The sequence below is a fragment of the Somniosus microcephalus genome, chromosome 25, assembly GCF_052327205.1.
Source record: "Somniosus microcephalus isolate GS21.2 chromosome 25, FLI_Smic_1.0, whole genome shotgun sequence".
Lineage (NCBI taxonomy): Eukaryota > Metazoa > Chordata > Chondrichthyes > Squaliformes > Somniosidae > Somniosus > Somniosus microcephalus.
Window position 1 is genome coordinate 58,388,764 of NC_141011.1, and position 20,256 is coordinate 58,409,019.

The 20,256-nt window shown below is 47.9% G+C and overlaps 1 protein-coding gene across 1 annotated transcript in view; it reads right to left on the bottom strand.

The window, feature by feature from the left end:
- Positions 1-20,256, bottom strand: part of vwa5b1 (von Willebrand factor A domain containing 5B1) — a 308,019-nt gene that overhangs the window by 217,085 nt on the left and 70,678 nt on the right. Inside the window, exon 6 of the mRNA XM_085967564.1 lies at positions 7,933-8,057. Within this exon, the coding sequence (XP_085823690.1) occupies positions 7,933-8,057 (125 nt within the window). The remainder of the gene's footprint in view (positions 1-7,932; positions 8,058-20,256) is intronic.

Genomic DNA, 20,256 nt, shown 5'->3' on the forward strand with positions numbered 1-20,256 from the left:
TGGAGGAGGCCGGGGAAGGAGGTGCGGGCAGGCGGCCGCCGAAAAAGCGGCCGGCCGCACATCCGCCTTAACTCGCCCCACTACCGCATCAGGTAGGCCCCGTTTTCTGGTCGCTGTTTGCGGCCGCCGCGGAAGAGGCGGCCGCAACTCAATATGGCGGTCGGGCCGGTAGCGGGGCGGTAGCGGGGCACTGCGCACACCGATGACGTCATCAGTGGCGGCGCAGCGCTACTGGCTAACGCCGCCATTACCGCACCGCTGAATATCGGGGGAAGTTTAGCAAGTGGCGCAAAAGCCCTCTTTGGGCGAAAACTGGGCGCAAAGCCAACCGAATTTCTAGGCCAAAGTGTGCAGACAGTGTGGAAAAGTAGGACACATAGCACGAGTCTGCAGGTCGGGAAAGAAAACCAGCAATAAGAAACCTACCTAAGGAAAGTACAAGAAGGTACATAAGATGACGGAGAATAGTTCAGACGAACAAAAGAGTGATAACGACTCTGAAAGCAGGGAACTGAGTTGTCTGAAACTACATAATGTGATCACAACGGAGGATCACCGAACCATTTGGGTCACCCTCAAGATAGCAGGAGTCCAGGTAAAGATGGAATGGGACACAGGATCAGCCCTAACAGTCATAAACCGACGGGACTACGAGCGGCTATTCTCACACATACCCTTGAGAGACACAAAAATTATTTTGAAGACGTACACGGGGCAAAAAGTCTACCCCAAAGGAAAAATAAGGGTGACCGTTATATATAACGGTAAGGAAACACCAAAACTAGACCTGTATGTATTGCAAGATGGAGGACCACCATTACTGGGATGTGAATGGATCCGGAAAATACAACTGGATTGGCATTCCATACAGGCACTGACTGTGGCTGACAAAAAGGATGACGACATCACACCTGGGCGACTGTCAAAGATCCTAATTGACGCGAAAGAAGTGTTCCAGCAAGGACTCGGAACACTAAAAGGCATGACAGCGATGATTAAAATTGAAGAAAACGCAAGCCCAAAATTTTTTAAGGCCACACCGGTACCTTATGCGATCCGCCCAGCCGTCGAAGCAGAGCTGGAGAGTCTGGAACATTCAGGTGTACTGTCCAAGGTAGACTGGAGCGAGTGGGCTACACCCATCGTCCCTGTGATGAAAAAGTCGTTGAGCAGCATGCCTGGGGAATCAAGGAAGGTTCGCATCTGTGGGGACTTTAAGGTAACAGTGAACCCGGTCCTTCACACCGTACAATATCCACTTCCGCAGATTGAAGATATTTTCGCCTCGCTATCTGGAGGGAAACGCTTCACTAAGATTGATCTGGCCCAGGCGTATCTGCAAATGGAGGTAGAAGAAGCATCAAAAAAATACCTCACAATCAACACCCATAAAGGTCTCTACCAATACAACCGGCTGGTATTCGGGGTAGCATCAGCTCCGGCTATTTGGCAGAGGGCAATGGAACAAGTCCTGCAAGGGATCCCAGGGACCCAGTGTTATTTGGATGACATCCTGGTCACGGGCGAAAATGACAGTGATCACCTTGCCAACCTGGAGCAGGTGCTCACTAGATTGCACGAATATGGGCTCGGAGCTAACCGCACCAAATGCGAGTTTTTTAGAAAACAGATCTCGTATTGTGGCCACGTTATCGATCAAGAGGGATTACATAAGTCCCCAGAGAAGATTGAGGCAGTAGTCAAGGCTCCAGCACCGGAAAATGTGTCACAACTGAGGTCGTTCCTCGGGCTGGTAAACTACTACCATAAGTTCTTGCCAAATTTGTCTACAATACTACACCCACTGAACACCCTACTGCAAACTGGGGTGCCATGGAAGTGGAGTGACGAATGTAGACGAGCTTTCCAGAAGAGCAAAACACTAATCACATCAAAAGAGGTATTGGCCCATTACAACCCAGCATTACCAATTCAGTTGGCATGTGATGCGTCACCCTATGGCATTGGAGCGGTGCTGTCGCACAAATTCTCGGACGGCTCAGAGAGGCCAATAACCTTTGCGTCACAATCACTAACCTCAGCCGAGCGTAACTACGCCCGGGTTGACAGGGAGGCCCTCAGCCTAGTGTGGGGAGTGAAAAAGTTCAATCACTATCTGCACGGGCAGAAATTCACCTTGCTGACTGATCACCAGCCTCTTGTCTCCATTTTTAATCCAAAGAAGGGCGTTCCGGTGATGACTGCGCAACGACTACAAAGATGGTCACTTTTTCTAGGGGCGCACCACTATGAGATTGAATATAAGTGCACGAAACAGCATGGAAATGCTGATGGGCTATCATGCCTGCCACTGCCTACTGTGGAGGAAGCACCAGCAGTGGATCCTGTCGAAATATTCCATTCGACTATAGTTGAATACCTACCGGTAACTAACGCTTGTATCGAAAAGGAAACCCGAAATGACCCGACACTATCTCGTGTATATGATTTGACGATGAAGGGATGGCCAGCACATGGCGACTCACTGTTGCCAGCATTCTCGACAAGGAGAGAACAGCTGTCAGTGTGCCGGGGACCTTGATGTATGGATCCCGCGTGGTAATTCCACCCAAGTTAAGGGATAGAGTGCTCAATGAGCTTCATGAGGGTCATCTGGGAGGGGTAAAAATGAAAAGCCTAGCCAGGGCTTATGTGTGGTGGACGGGAATCGATAAACAAATCGAGGACCTGACCAAGAGCTGCTCAGGATGCCAGAAAGTCCAAAATGCACCACCACAGGCCCCTCTACACCCATGGGAGTGGCCCTCATCTCCATGGCAACGGGTGCATATTGATTTTGCTGGTCCATTCATAGAGTCATAGTCATAGAGTCATAGAGTAATACAGCACGGATAGAGGCCCTTCGGCCCATCGTGTCCGCACCGGCCATCAAGCCCTGTCTAATCTAATCCCATATTCCAGCATTTGGTCCGTAGCCTTGTATGCTATGGCATTTCAAGTGCTCATCCAAATGCTTATTGAATGTTGTGAGGGTTCCTGCCTCCACAACCCTTTCAGGCAGTGAGTTCCAGACTCCAACCACCCTCTGGGTGAAAAAGTTCTTTCTCAAATCCCCTCTAAACCTCCCGCCCTTTACCTTGAATCTATGCCCCCCAGTTATTGACCCTTCCACTAAGGGAAAAAGCTCCTTAGTATCCATCCTATCTATGCCCCTCATAATTTTGTACACCTCAATCATGTCCCCCCTCAGCCTCCTCTGCTCCAAGGAAAACAAACCCAATCTGCCCAGTCTCTCTTCATAGCTGAAGCGCTCCAGCCCTGGTAACATCCTGGTGAATCTCCTCTGCACCCTCTCCAAAGCTATCACATCCTTCCTGTAGTGTGGCGACCAGAGCTGCACACAGTATTCCAGCTGTGGCCTAACCAGTGTTTTATACAGCTCCATCATAACCTCCTTGCTCTTATATTCTATGCCTCGGCTAATGAAGGCAAGTATCCCATATGCCTTTTTTACCACCTTATCCACCTGTTCCGCCGCCTTCAGGGGTCTGTGTACTTGCACACCCAGATCCCTCTGACCCTCCGTCTTGCCTAGGGTCTTACCATTCATTGTGTATTCCCTTGCCTTGTTAGTCCCCCCAAAGTGCATCACCTCGCACTTTTCCGGGTTAAATTCCATTTGCCACTGTTCCGCCCATCTGACCAACCCATCTATATCGTCCTGCAGACTGAGACTACCCTCCTCGCTATTTACCACCCTACCAATTTTTGTATCATCCGCGAACTTACTGATCATACCTTTTACATTCATATCCAAGTCATTAATGTAGACCACAAACAGCAAGGGACCCAGCACCGATCCCTGTGGTACCCCACTGGCCACAGGCTTCCAGTCACAAAAACAACCTTCGACCATCACCCTCTGCCTTCTGCCACTAAGCCAGTTTTTTATCCAATGTGCCAAGGCACCCTGGATTCCATGGGCTCTTTCCTTCTTGACCAGTCTCCTGTGCGGGACTTTATTGAAGGCCTTACTGAAATCCATGTATACCACATCCACTGCGTTACCCTCATCCACACACCTAGTCACCCCTCAAAAAATTCAATCAAATTAGTCAGACATGATCTTCCCTTGACAAAGCCATGTTGTCTATCCCTGATTAATCCTTGCCTCTCCAAGGACTCAATGTTTTTAATAGCCATGGATGCGCATTCGAAATGGCCTGAGGTCATCAAAATGTCCTCCACCACCACGGAGAAAACTATTGCAGTCCTATGGACCATTTTTGCCAGGAATGGCTTGCCAGAACAGATTTGCTCCGACAACGGACCACAGTATGTGTCCGAAGAGTTCCGGAGGTTCTTGAAAAAGAATGGGGTAAGGCATTACACATCCGCCCCGTATCATCCAGCCACAAATGGATTGGCTGAGAGGTTCATACAAACCTTTAAGAAGGCAATAAAGGCTATGTACAATGACAACATTCCGCTGCAACACAAGGTGGACAATTTCCTGTTCGCCTACCGGAATGCGACACATGCAGACACCAACCAGGCCCCAGCCATGATGTTCTTTAACCGAAGGTTAAGATCTCGCCTGGATTTTCTCAGACCAAACGTACGAAGAGATGTTGAGAGTAAGCAATTCCAGCACATCCATGAGAAGCCAACAAGGAGCTTCAATGTAGGGCAACCAGTCTTGGCACACGACTACCGAACAGAAAAATGGCAGCCAGGAACGATATGCACACGGCAGGGCCCACTAATGTACACAGTGGACGTTGGGGAGAGCATCGTGAGATGCCATGCTGACCAGATCCTCGAGTCACAGGAACAAGTCAACCCCATGCCTCGCCCATACGTACCTGGCGATGAACCCGACGTACAGGTTGCATCTACCCCAGAAACAGTAGCATCGGAAGCGGATGAACCAACCGACGACAGGGGGCCAGACTCGCCTCCACACCAAGAGCAAGACACTCGGGAAAGGCACTATCCAGAAAGGATCAGGAAGCCTCCCCAAAGACTGAATATATAAATAGACTATTTTCAGCTAATGTTGCATGTTAAAAGTGTTAATTGTAATTAGTTTGATATTTAATTGTTAAATGAGTGTTATGGTACTGTTAATCTAAAAGGGGAGGAATTGTAATGTATATACCTTTAAGGGGGGAACTATCTTTTACAGCTCATGTATACTGCAGTACCGGCAGTGACCACACCTGTATATAGCACTGAGTAGTAATCTGTACAGATCAGTTCCAGTGTGAGCCACGTTTAGTAAACACCTGTTGTACTGTTCTCCTGCAGTCTGTGTCTTATTATACACGGACACAACAACAGGGTGTCTATCCAGGGAACCCTGCTGAAACGTGACAGTGGGAACAGACTCCCGCCGGAAGCAGTGGAGAAAACTGAAGGGAAGAAAAATAACAAAACTGTTTATGTGCTTGACGCAAATATGTGCTACATATTTCTGAGAGTACTTTGTATTTTTCCCAGGACTATTTTTGTTTTGTGATGTATTTTTTTTTGTTCCATAATTTTTTAATTTTTTCCCACCATAACGTTTGTCCATTATGCTGCCTAATAAGTAATTCTGACTTGGAGAAATGAAAGTGTTCCATTTGTCAAATTGCCCCCATTTATTAAATGGCAAGAATTGATTTAAATTCATTTACAATAAATTGATGCTTCAGAGAAGTTTCTCAGGATGAAATATGCCCATTAATCAGGGTTGGAGGACTGCAGAGATCCCGGAGGATTACAGGGATAGGATAGGACACAGAGGGCTGGATTTTCTCAGCCCCGAGGAGGCGGGCATGGAGGCGGGACTGCCGGTAAAGTAGCAGAAAGTGGGGGCGGAGGGCAAACCCGCCCCATCCCGCCTCCGTGCCCTTTTGCCAGGAGGCGGGAAGATGTGCTGCTTCGGGTCCCGTCTCCTGGAGGCGGGAAAGGGATTAAATCCTTTTAACTGCCTGTTAACAGGGAGTTAACAGGCAGAAAAAGGGATTCGTGCCATTTTACCTTCTCAGGTGAAGGCATCCTGACCTCGGAGAACCCCGCCGGGTTGGAGGAGATGTGAAGGAGGTCTGCGGGTGTCGGAGGCATCTGGAAGTAAGATGTAGAGATGAGTGATGGGTGCAAGTGTGGACTGATAAGTATGGAAAATGAGTGCTAAGTGTGAAAAAATGTTCACTTACCTTGTTTTCTGCCTACAGTCTTCATCCACCCTGGATTGGGAGACCCGACATCTTCCTTGTCGATTTCACAGACTGCCTGTTGGATCCTCCGACCCAACAGCCATCTGAAATCTACAAAGTTGAAAGGTTTAATGAGTCCTGAACAAAAGGACTCATCAAACTACAGAGAATGTCAGTGTTTGGGAGCTTCAGAGCTGTCAAACGCTGGCATTTTTTCTTTCAAGAAGTCTTGACAGATAACACGTCTGACGTTGATGTGCTCTGTCAGTGACTTCCCCCTAATTAGCCTGCTGAGCCCGCAGGGCGGGCTTAACAAGGTCAATCAGGGGAAAATCCCTCTGGTTGGCCAGAAGATGATGGAGGTGGGACATTGACCCGACAAGCAGCAGCCCCGCCTCCAACTCGTCTCCATTGAGAAAATCCAGGAAGTGATTTAAATGCAAGGCTAAGTATTTTAAATTTGATGTGTTGGGGTATTGGGAACTGTTGTAGATTAATGAGCATGGGGTAATGGGTGAACAGGACTGGTCCAGGATAGGATACGAGCAACAGAGTTTTGGATGAGCTGAGGTTTATGGAGGGTGGCGGAAGGGAGGCTAGCCAGGAAAGCATTGTGAAATCTGACCCGATGTATTCAGATGATAATGTCACCAAGAGGGCGCAGACAAAGAGGAGGGAGCCAAGGTTGGAACCTCCAGGGACTATAAAGGGAACGGTGCAGGTGTGGGAAGAGAAGCCATTGTTGGAGATGCTCTGACTACAATTGAATAGATAAGAGTGGAAGCAAGCAAGCGTAGTCTGTTAAGATGGATAATGGAGAAGAGGTGTTAGAGGAGAATGAGGTGGTCGATTATGTCACAGGCTAGAGAGAGGTTGAGAAGGATGAGGGGGTTTGGAGTTGGCTGGGGAGGGAGCTGGAATTGGTGGAGAGGATACATGGTACTGTATTGGCTCCAAGTCGGAATTTTATTGCTTTGGTGTTTAGAAACTAAAGACAATGGCCCAAAAATTCGGGTCGGGGGCTTCCCGCGGTGCAAGCCCCTGACCTGCACTTACCTAGCGCGCCAGCCATTGAGCTGTGGGATTCCGATCCTGGGCCTCCTCCAACTGCCGGCGCGCAGTGCTTGCGTATCCCAGGGGCGCAGTTAGTTTGATGCATCCCCTGGGATCACGTGGGCCATGGGGAGCCAATCGGAGCAGGGAATGCTTCATTCATAAGTTTGACAGGAAGGGCTGTCAAACTTATAAATACTATGAGCCCCAAAACATCACTAAATCTTCAAATAAATTTTTTTTTAAATCACATTTTTTAAATGAACTATAAATTACATGAAATAACTATTTTAAACAATAATTTAAATTTTTGAAAAACATAATTTTATTTTCTAACGGGGCTAAAAATAAACTTACCTTTCTTTAAAGTATTTAAAAATAATAAACCTGTGGAAAAAATGTTTTAATTTTAAAGCAGGCCTTGTGACTGCTTTTTATATGTGTAACTTCTGGAGACTTACCCCCCTGGGAAAACCTGCAAAAAAAAACATAAGTTCGATGCGCACGCGCAGCCTCGCCTGCGCACGTGTTCGACCTCTGAACCCCTTCTTTCAGGGGAACGGAAGTGCCGGTTTCCCGCGCATGCGCAGTGCATGCAGGAAACCGGCACTTCCATTGGGCCTACGGGTGAGTACCCCGTGCGTACTCACCCGTGGGGACCCGAAGTTCTGGGCCATTCTTTGACCTCATTGTACAATCAGAAATAATTTATTACCTTTTTTTCTGAGCTGGGGTCCTTTTTGATTCCTTTGATGAAATCGCTTCTTCCTTTTAAGTGTTGCTCATATTCATCAGGTGTCATGTCTCCACTTTCCATCAAGATATGTGGCATATGTGGTTCTGCGAAGATATATTCCCAAAAATCTATCAAACAATCCATCATTAAGGAACTATGGGATGCATATCAGATAATACTCTTTATCAGAGACAGCCAGATACATGTCCAGTACAGAGCCAAGCGACCAAAAATGCAACTCTTTCTTTTTGCTGATTTTCACCCCTTTACTCCAATCTTCATCGTCTGAAGGTTTTGACTCCTGCTGGGGTATGGTTCCATAGGTACTGGCACCTACCATGAGACCATTCTGGCCATTGTTTCTGGGTGACCCCAGAGAGCCCCTTCAACAATGTAAGGTATCAGAGCTGAGCTTGATTTTCTCTTCATCCTGACACCCACATACCTGCACTTTTCAGCAAGTATCACTTTATATCAATCAGGCATGGGACCCCTAGCTGTAATCGCATTCCTAGCCAGGGTCCCTGCTGAAGTCAGTTTTAACATTCCCATTGCCACCCTGGTTGAGATCAGCTGATTCAACACAGAAGCGCAGGATCAGGTTCCATACATGTGCTGGTGGCACTCGGCTTTATCTTTCCACCTCCTCTTTGGTGCCAAGACTATTGCTTGACTCTCCAACTGCCTGTCCAACATCAAATCTTGGATGAATCTTCCCTTGAGTACAGAAGATTAAGAGGTGATCTAATTGAGGTGTTTAAGATGATTAAAAGGATTTGATAGGATAGAGAGAAACTATTTCCTCTGTTGGGAGGAGTCCAGAACAAGTGGGCATAAGCTTAAAATTAGAGCTAGACTGTTCAGGGATGATGTCAGGAAGCACTTCTTCACACAAAGGGTGGTGGAAATCTGGACCTCGCTCTCCAAAAGGCTGTTGAGGCCGGGGGTCGATTGAAAATTTAAAAACTGAGATTGATAGATTTTTATTAGGCAAGGATACTAAGGGTTACAGAGCCAAGGTGGGTAGATGGAGTTAAGATACAGATCAGCCATGATCGAATTGAATGGCGGAACAGGTTTGAGGGGCTGAATGACACACCCCAATCTACATTGAAGGGGCTGAGGTGGAGAGGGTCAGCAGCTCCAAATTCCTGGGTGTATTCATTACGGAGGACTTAACGTGGTCCCATGACATCGACATTGTAAGAAAGAAGGCATGCCAACGCCTGTTCTTCCTCAGGAGACTGAAGAAATTTGAAATGGCTCCCCAGATTCTCACCAACTTCTACCGGTGCACCATCGAGTGTATCCTGTCCGGTTGCATCACTACCTGGTATGGCAACTGCACCGCCACAGACCGCAAGGCTCTACAGATGGTGGTGAAAGCTGCACAACATACTATAGGAATTGAACTACCTGCTGTGCAGGATATCTACCCCAAGAGGTGCCGGGGGAAGGCCTTGAGAATCATCAAAGACGCGAGCCACCCCAGCCACAACCTCTTCGCCCTGCTCCCGTCCGGTAAAAGATACCGAAGTATACGGTCTCGTACCAGCAGGTTTCGAAACAGCTTCTACCCCCAGGCCATAAGACTCATGAACGAATAATGTATTATTATTTATTACTGTTGTCTTATTTATTATTACTCTATTTCTATTAGTATTTTTATCATTGCTATGCCATATTTATTACAATGTTGGGAGGACTCGTAAAAATCAACATTTCATTGTGCAGTACAAGTCTGCTGCATATATGACAAATAAAATTGAATTGAATTGAATGGCCTCCTCCTGTTCCTATGAATCAAAATTTCCTCCAATTCATTGTAGATAAAACTGATGCCTTCCTTTTTGGCAACCATTAGCTCCCATACCTTTCCTCTTAACTCAATCAACTTTCCAAAAAGGTATTTTAGGCTGTCCAGAACCTTGCCATACTTTTATCTGGAGTTTATTTTTTTTCACCCACATCCATTCTGTCACTTTCCAAATGTCCCCTGCCTTTTCCCTTACCTCTGTCCCCCTGTAATCTGTGACTTTATCATCTTGAAATTCGACCTCTAACGTTCTCCAAGCTCTGACCTTCGATAAATTATGCTTATTTAGAATGCCATTGGCTGCGTCCTTACCCTAAGGTTTTGATAAAAGTGGCGATAGAGATAATGGATGCATTGGTTGTCATTTCCCAAAATTCCATAGGTTCCTGCAGATTGGAAGGTGGCAAATGTAACCCCACTATTTAAGAAAGGAGGGAGAGAGAAAACGGGGAACTACAGACCAGTTAGCCTGATATCAGTAGTAGGGAAAATGCTAGAAACTATTATTAAGGACATGGTAACAGGGCACTTAGAAAATAATAATAGGATTGGGCAGAGTCAACACCGATTTATGAAAGGGAAAATTGTGTTTGACAAATCTGTTTGTTTTTTGAGGTTGTAACTAGCAGAATAGATGAGGGGGAACCAGTGGATGTGGTGTATTTGGATTTTCGGAAGGCATTAGATAAGGTGCCACACAAGAGGTTATGAAACAAAATTAGGGCTCATGCGATTGGGGGTAATATACTGGCATGGATTGAGGATTGGTTAACGGACAGACAACAGAGAGTAGGAATAAACAGGTCATTTTCGGGTTGGCAGGCTGTAACTAGTGGGGTACTGCAAGGATAAGTGCCTCAGCTATTCACAATCTACATCAATGATTTGGATGAGGGGACCAAATGTAATATATCCAAGTTTGCTGATGATACAAAGCTGGGTGGGAATGTAAGTTGTGAGGAGGATGCAAGGAGGCTTCAAGGGGATATAGACAGGCTAAGTGAGTGGGCAAGAACATGGCAAATGGAATATAATGTGGAGAAATGTGAAGTTATCCACTTTTGTTGGAAAAATAGAAAAGCAGAGTATTTTTTGAATGGTGAGAGATTGGGAAATGTTGGTGTTCAGAGGGACCTGGGTGTCCTTGTACACGAATCACTGAAAGTTAACATGCAGGTACAGCAAGCAATTAGGAAAGCAAATGGTATGTTGGCCTTTATTACAAGAGAATTTGAGTATAAGAGTAAAGACGTCTTACTGCAATTATATAGGGCCCTGGTGAGACCACACCTGGAGTATTGTGTACAGTTTTGGTCTCCTTACCTAAGGAAGGATATACTTACCCTAGGGGGAGTGCAACGAAGGTTTGCCAGATTGATTTTCTGAGAATGGGGGATTGTCCTATGAGGAGAGATTGAGTAGACTAGGCCTATATTCTTTGGAGTTTAGAAGAATGAGAGGTGATCTCATTGAAACATACAAAATTCTTACAGGGCTTGACAGGGTAGATGCAGGGAGGATGTTTCCCCTGGCTGGGGAGTCTAGAACTAGGGGTCACAGTCTCAGAATAAGGGGTCGGCCATTTAGGACTGAGATGAGGAGAAATTTCTTCACTCAGAGGGTGGTGAATCTTTGGAATTCTCTACCCCAGAGGGCTCAGTCGTTGAGTATATTCAAGACAGAGATCGATAGATTTTTGAATATTAATGGAATCAAGGGATATGGGGATAGTGCAGGGAAGTGGAGATGAGGTAGAAGATCAGCCATGATCTTATTGAATGGCGGAGCAGGCTCGAGGGGCCATGTGGCAGAGCAGGCTCGAGGGGCCGTGTGGCGGAGCAGGCTCGAGGGGCCGTGTGGCGGAGCAGGCTCGAGGGGCCGTGTGGCGGAGCAGGCTCGAGGGGCCGAATGGCTGACTCCTGCTCCTATTTCTTATGTATTCTTATTACCCACTTATAGTTGTGCCCTTTCACCACCCGAATTCTTGCCAAGATCCACTGGCTTCCTGTGATCCTTCACATCAAATTCAAACTTTTGTTCTTGCTTTCAAATGCTCCACAGTCTGATCCCACCGTAACTCATTTACCCCCCTTTGTCCTTCTTCTCCTTAGGCAGTCCCTCGGAACCGAGGATGACTTGCTTCTATAATAAAAATGAGTTCTCAGGTGACTGATGAGTCCAATGTGGGACCTACAGTGGTTCAAGGGGCGGGTGGGTGGGCTGCTTGGGTTGACGTGCGCTCCTTGCGCTTGGCTTCCGCTTGCTCCCGGCGAAGAGGTCGAGGGGCAGGATTTTCATTCAGGAGTCGAGTTGGAGGCGGGACTACAACTTTTGGGGTTGTAGTCCCGCCTCCATCGAGATGCGGCCAATCCACGCGATTTTAACTTGATTGACCTTGTTGAGCCCGCCTCCTCTAACTTGGCGTGGTTTGGAGCCATCGGGAATCCCACACTTCACCCTTAAAAATAGGGATTAGGCTAAAAACTGCCTGTTAACTACCTGTTACCAGGCAGTTAATTGGCACTAATCCCTTCCCACCTCGGGTAGGCAGGTCCCAGTGCGGGGCGGGTACCCGCCTCCTTTGAAACTGGCATGGAGGCAGGTTTGGGTGCGGGATGGGGTCGGGACCCCTGATTTTGGGATTTTAACCCCCTGCACGCCTCCAATCCCGACTCCACGGCCCAATGAAAATCCTGCCTGAGGTGTTCGCGCCTTCCCGAATGCTTCTCCTCCACTTTGTGCGGTCTTGGGCCAGGGATTCCCAGGTGTCAGTGGGAATGTTGCACTTTTTCAAGGAGGCTTTGAGGGTGTCCTTGAAGTGTTTCCTCTGCCCACCGGGGGCTCTCCTGCCGTGTCGGAGCTCAGAGTAGAGCACTTGTTTTGGGAGTCTCGTATCGGGCATGCGGACGATGTGACCCGTCCATCGGAGCTGATTGAGCGTGGTCAAAGCTTCAATGCTGGGGATGTTGGCCTGAGCAAGAACACTGACATTGGTGCGCCTATCCTGCTAATGGATTTGCAGAATCTTGCGGAGGCAGCTTTGTGCTTTCCAGTGCTTTGAGGTGCCTGCTGTACATGGTCCATGTCTCTGAGGCATACAGCAGGGCGGGTATCACTGCTGCTCTGTAGACCATGAGCTTAGTGCCAGGTTTGAGGTCCTGGTCTTCAAACACTTCAGGTGACTGAAGGCTGCACTGGCACACTGAAGGCGGTGTTGGACTTCGTTATCGATGTCTGCCCTTGTTGACAGTAGGCTCCCGAGGTATGGAAAGTGGTCCACGTTGTCCAAGGCCTTGTCGTGAATTTTGATAATCGGGGGGCAGTACTGTGTGGCGGGGACAGGTTGGTAGAGGATCTTTGTCTTACGGATGTTTAGTGTAATGCCCATGCTCTCGTACGCTTCGGTGAAGGTGTTGACGATGGTTTGGAGTTTGACCTCCGAGTGAGCGCAGACGCAAGCGTCATCTGCATACTGTAATTCGATGACAGAGGATGCGACGACCTTGGATCTGGGCTGGAGACGACAGAGGTTGAACAGTTTCCCGTTTGTTCTGTAAATTAGCTCCACTCCAGTGGGGAGCTTACTGAGGGTGAGATGGAGCATTGCAGCAAGGAAGATTGAGAAGAGCGTTGGTGCGATGACACAGCCTTGCTTGACCCCGGTCCGTACGTGAATTGGGTCTGTGGTGGAACCGTTGGTCAGGATCATGGCCTGCATGTCGTCGTGAAGTAGGCGGAGGATGGTGACAAACTTTTGAGGGCAGCCAAATTTGAGGAGGACACTCCATAATCCCGCACAGTTGACAGTGTCGAAGGCCTTTGTGAGATCAAAGAAGGCCTTGTACAGTGGATGGTGCTGTTCCCTGCATTTCTCTTGTAATTGACGCGCGGTGAAGATCATTATTCATCCTTATGCCCCTGTTCACACCCTTTGCTTCTCTAACACAGGTCTGCCCCTTGTCCCTGTCATTCTTCCATTTGAAAGACTTGCATTTTAATAGCGGCTTTCATGACTTCAGGACGTCCCAAAGCGCTGTACTTTTAAAGTATAGTCACTGTTGTAATGTAGGAAATGCAGCAGCAAATTTGCACACAGCAAGCTCCCACAAATAGCAATGTGATAATGACCAAATAATCTGTTTTAGTGATGGTGATTGAGGGATAAATATTGGCCAGGACACCGGGGAGAACTCCCCTAATCTTCTTCAAAATAGTGTCATGGGATCTTTAACGTCCACCTGAGAGAGCAGGCAGGGCCATACTTTAACATGTCATCTGACAGTGCAGCTCTCCCTCAGCACTGCCCCTCCGACAGTACAGCTCTCCCCCAGTACTGCCCCTCCGACAGTGCGGCGCTCCCTCAGTACTGCCCCTCTGACAGTGCAGCACTCCCTCAGTGCTGCCCCTTCGACAATGCAGCACCCCCTCAGCACTGCCCCTCCGACAGTGCAGCACTCCCTCAGCACTGCACCTCCGACAGTGCAGAGCTCCCTCATCACTGCCCCTCCGACAGTGCAGCACTCCCTCAGCACTGCCCTTCCGACAGTGCAGCGCTCCCTCAGTACTGCCCCTCCGCCAGTGCAGTGCTCCCTCAGTAGTGCCCCTCCGACAGTGCAGCACTCCCTCGGTACTGCCCCTCTGACAGTGCAGCACTCCCTCAGTATTGCCCCTCCGACAGTGCGGTTCTCCCTCAGTACTGCCCCTCCGACAGTGCGGCGCTCCCTCAGTACTGCCCCTCCGACAGTGCAGCACTCCCTCAGTACTGCCCCTCCGACAGTGCAGCACTCCCTCAGTACTGCCCCTCCGACAGTGTGGCGCTCCCTCAGTACTGCCCCTCCGACAGTGCAGCACTCCCTCAGTACTGCCCCTCCGACAGTGCAGCACTCCCTCAGTACTGCCCCTCCGACAGTGCGGTGCTCCCTCAGTACTGCCCCTCCAACAGTGCAGCACTCCCTCAGTACTGCCCCTCCGACAGTGCAGCACTCCCTCAGTACTGCCCCTCCGACAGTGCGGCGCTCCCTCAGTACTGCCCCTCCGACAGTGCGGTGCTCCCTCAGTACTGCCCCTCCAACAGTGCAGCACTCCCTCAGTACTGCCCCTCCGACAGTGCAGCACTCCCTCAGTACTGCACTGAAGTGTCAGCCTAGATTTTTGTGCTCAAGTCTCTGGAATGGGCCTTGAACCCACAACCTTCTGACTCAAAGGCAAGAGTGCTGCCCACTGAGCCACGGCTGACACTTTTATTTTCTTCCATTTGTGTCAATTCTTTCAATCGCCATACCCATGCCCTCTGGGACTCCCTCTTCAAATTCCTCCACCTTACCTCCTCCCTGTCTGCTTTCAAAAACCTCCTCAAAACTTTCCCTTCTTCTGTTTCTTTGACCCCCATCTCCTAATTCCATCTGCCTCTTCTTCCCTCCCACTCAGTGTCCATTTCTTGTTGCCTCTGCTGTAAAGTGTTGTGAGACATCATTCCAACATGAGGGATGCTATACAAATGCAACCTGTTGTCATACTTTAATGTTTCAAACCGGTTTTAAGCACCCATGAAACTTAAGATTATGGGGAGGCCTCCAATGTAAAAGGCTGACAGTAGTTGCTGTGGAATTATTTTATGCAAAGAAGTGTCTCTTTTTGATAATTTAATCATTTTAGTGAACATAATCTGGTCACTTGTCATTCCCAATCCCATTTAATTTTGCTTGCTGTGTCTGTGTGCGTTATTATTCCAGCTGATTACAGTCGAGCATCCAGTCCAGTCAGATCAAGCAAACACACCAAGTAATGGGACAAAAAAGCCAGAATAACCAACCCCTCAAATGCCCATTGGTTACTTCTTTGAAATAACAGAAGAAAAAATGAGAATATTTAAGTGGGAAAAACAGTTGGAATGTGAACCTTTTCCATCAAAAGCAATGTGATTTGAAAGGAGAGCCAAGATATGACTTGGATTTATGTGGGGGAACATATTGATTTGAAAACCTTAGATGGTCAATGGCTTTGAAGTTGAAATATGAATAGGGAATGTGCTGGTCATATTGAATTATGTATTAGCATTGTGGTTTGAATCAGATCTGTGCGCAGCAATTGTCCTTTGGTAATGGAGTTGAAACAGTTGGAATGGTCTGAAGCTAAATCATATGCTAATTATAGTTTGAAATGATAATGGGTAAAAGAATGACAATAGATGTTTGAAATGAGAAAAGCACTTAAAATGTGATTTTGGTTCATACACTGCCAATGAGATTTCAACTGAACAATGTGATCTGACTGAAAATATTACTTAAATATGAGTTGGGGAATGTGTCGATTTTTTGAACCAAAGGTGTCAATGGCATGGAACCAACATTTGAATGTGTAATGTGGAGCTTATGTGCATTTTGAATAAGCAGTGGTTTGGGTCAGAACTATGCACAGGACTGACCTTGGAGAAATGGTTTAAAAACATAAGAAATAGGATCAGGACTAGGCCACTTGGCCCCTCGAGCCTGCTCCACCATTCAATAAGATCATGGCTGATCTTGGGCTCAAAACCACTTCCCTGCCCGCTCCCCATAACCCTTCACTCCCTTATCTTGCAAAAATCTGTCTATCTCCACCTTAAATGTATTTAATGACCCAGCCTCCACAGCTCTCTGGGGCAGAGAATTCCACAGATTTATGACCCTCTGAGAGAAGAAATTCCTCCTCATCTCAGTTCTAAAAGGGCGACCCTTTATTCTGAAACTATGCCCCCAAATTCGAGAATTCCCCACGAGGGGAAACATCCTCTCTGCATCTACCTTGTCGAACCCCCTCAGTATCTTATATGTTTCAATAAGATCACCTTTCATTCTTCTAAATTCCAATGAGTATAGGCCCAGCCTGCTCAACCTTTCTTCATAAGTCAACCCCCTTATCTCTGGAATTAACCTCGTGAACCTTCTCTGAACTGCCTCCAATGCAAGTATATCCTTCCTTAAATAAGGAGACCAAAACTGTACGCAGTACTCAAGGTGTGGTCTCACCAATACCCTGTACAGTTGTAGCAGGACTTCCCTGCTTTTATACTCCAACCCCCTTGAAATAAAGGCCAACATTCCATTTGCCTTTTTGATTACTTGCTGTACCTGCATGCTAATTTTTTGTGTTTCATGCACAAGGACCCCCGGGTCCCTCTGAACAGTAACATTTTGTAATCTGTCTCCATTTAAATAATAATTTGCTTTTTTATTTTTCCTGCCAAAGTGGATAACCTCGCACTTTCCCACATTATACTCCATCTGCCAAATGTTTGCCCACTCACTTAGCCTGTCTATATCCCTTTGCAGATTCTTTGAGTCCTCTGCACAACTTGCTTTCCCACCCATCTTTGCATCATCCGCAAACTTAGCTACATTACACTCAGTCCCTTCATCCTGTTGTGTCGGCACCTTTCTACCTAGACACAATTTAGGACTCAGAATTCGGAGATTCAAACATGAAGTGCTTTATTGGAAGGAAAGGAAGTTCTGGCAAGTTCCGAACAAAGAGAGCTAAAACTTAACAGAGAAAACCCAACCATTTATCTCCTGTGACAGCGCCACCACAGGTAGGAGGAGAACACACAATACATAACATTTCCTCCCCTCTTAAATGGAAGGTCCACATTATTCCTCAACAGGTAAGTTACTTTCAATGTACTCAACGATCCTAGGGTAGAGGTAGACTGCCTCAAACCCTGACTTTACCCTGGGGTTTATTCTGTCCCAGTCTTGTGGGTAAGTCACTAAGCCTACAGATCCAAGCGTCTTGGAGGCCGCTGCTCTCTGACAGGATACCGGCGGTCATCGCTGGCTTTCACAGCAGTAGGCATTGACACAGGCCTGGATGGAGAAGGTGCCTGTGTCAGTTGAAAGTCAGGAGTTTGCACAGGCGGAACAGTCTCTTTGACTTCCTGTGTTGGAGAAGAGCACTGTGGCAAAGGATGCTGGTTTGCGGTATCATCCGGAAACAGTTCAGGCCAACCAGCCGTTGGAGCCTCTGTGGCTGTCTCTGCTCCTAGCAACAGTTGATCTGTGTGTCTTCTCCAGACGACGTCCTCAGCAGTCTCAACCGTGTAAGACACAGGGCCCGTCTGCACGATCACCGTAGCAGGACCCATTTCGGTCCAGTGTTGTAGTTTCGAGCTAGGACGTGCTCTCCCAGATGAAACCGTCTCTCCTTGGCTCTTTTCTCTCTCTTTTCAACTTGAGCTTGTTGTTGACAATGGACAACCTGTTCTGCCCTTGGAGGTTTGAGTAAGTCAAAACTTGTCCGCAACTGCCTCTTCATCATGAGCGAAGCGGGGGAAGTTTTGGTTGTGGCATGCGGCTCGTTCCTGTAGGACAACAGGAAGCTGTTCAGATGTTGATGGATTGAGCCCTGACCTTGCGGTGCCTTCAAGGCGTGCTTCAAAGTTTGCACAAACCTTTCTGCCTGGCCGTTAGTAGAGGGATGATAGGGCGCAGACCTGATGTGTTGGACACCATTCACATGCAGGAAGGTTGCAAACTCCTGTGATACAAATTGTGAACCGTTGTCACTTACGAGTTGTTCTGGTGAGCCATAACGGCTGAACATCTCACCAAGTTTCTCAATTGTTTTCTCTGCCGTGGTAGACCTCATCACAGCGACATCCGGCCACTTGCTACGAGCGTCCACAACCACCATAAACATCTTCCCTTCGAAAGGACCGGCGAAGTCCACATGTACTCGCTGCCACACTTCTGCAGGCCAATCCCAGGGGTGTAGGGTTGCCAGCTGTGGAACATTCCGGACCCTTTGACATGGGGAACATGTTTTGGCTTTCTCCTCAATATTCCCATCGAGACCTGGCCACCAGAAGTAGCTTCTTGCCATTTCCTTCATCCGAACCATCCCACTGTGGCCTGTATGAAGTTGTTGCAGTATAGGTTCCCTCAGAGGTGGCGGAATGATGACACGGCGTCCCCAAAGAAGACAACCTGCCTGGACGGAGAGCTCATTTCTTTTTGAAACGTAAGGTTTCAAACTAGGAGAATCTCCTATCGCTCTCCCTCGAATGACATCATCCATTACCTCAGACAGGACTGGATCATTGCGGGTGTACCTTCGCACCTGAACTGCAGTGACAGGTGCGCCCTCCACTTGTCTAAAGTAGAAGATGTCTATCTGACGAGGCTCTGGGGGAGTAACAGGCAAGGGTAGCCTCGAGAGACCGTCTGCGTTGCCGTGCAAGTCTGATTTGCGATATTTGATGTCGTATGTGTGTCCTGACAACAGTAAAGCCCACCTTTGCATCCTGCTTGCAGCGAGAGACGGAATTCCGGTGTGGGTCCCGAGGATTGAAGTCAATGGACGGTGGTCTGTCAGGAGTGTGAACCTTCTCACAAACAGGTACTGATGAAATTTTCGAATTCCAAAAATGATTCCCAAGGCCTCACGCTCGATCTGCGCATAGTTACTCTTGGCCTTGTTCAAGGTGCGTGATGCGAAGGCGATAGGTTTCTCTTCACCCGAAGGCATGATGTGGGATATGACTGCTCCCACACCATATGGTGATGCATCACATGCTAGCTGCATGGGTAGCTTTGGGTCGAAGTGTGTCAGGACCTCCGAATTCAGAAATGCTTTCTTTGCTTGGGCGAAAGCTTCGTTGCACAGTTCAGTCCATTTCCATGTTTTGCCTTGACATAGCAACTGATGTAACGGCTTCAGCAATGTTGCTAAGTCTGGAATAAACTTCCCATAGTAGTTAAGTAGCCCCAGAAATGAACGTAACTGGCTCACATTCTGGGGTGCTGGGGCCTCCATGATCGCCTTGACCTTTGACGGCGCCTTATGCAGGCCAGTAGCGTCAATCACATGCCCCAGGTACTCAACTGAAGACTGAAAGAATTCACATTTGTCTTTACGAACTCTGAGTCCGTACTCTTTCAGTCGTTGTAGTGTCGCATCCAAGTTCAGAAGATGATCCTCCTCATTTGTCCCAGTGACAAGGATGTCGTCCAGGTAGCACTGGACTCCTGGCAGTCCACTCAAAATCTGATCCATTGCCCTTTGGAATAGAGCAGGGACCGACGTAATTCCAAATGGAAGGCGGCAGTACCTGTATAGCCCCTTGTGTGTCACAATTGTCAGCAGCTCCTTTGATTTGTCATCGACATGCATTTGTAGATAAGCCTGGCATAAGTCTATTTTGCTGAACTTTTGCCCTCCGGCCAGGCCCGTAAAAAGATCATCAATGAGGGGAAGAGGGTACTGTTCCACAGACAGCACCGGGTTAATAGTCACTTTAAAATCTCCGCAGATTCGAACAGATCCATCCTTTTTCAGGACAGGAACAATGGGTGTGGCCCATTTGCTCACGCTCACAGGCTCCAGGACTCTATTCTCGACTAAGGCCTCCAAGTTAGCCTCAACTTTTGGCCTAATTGCATAGGGTACAGGTCGGGCTTTGTGAAACTTCGGCTTGCTGTCAGGTTTAATGTCCAGTCTCACGCTGATCT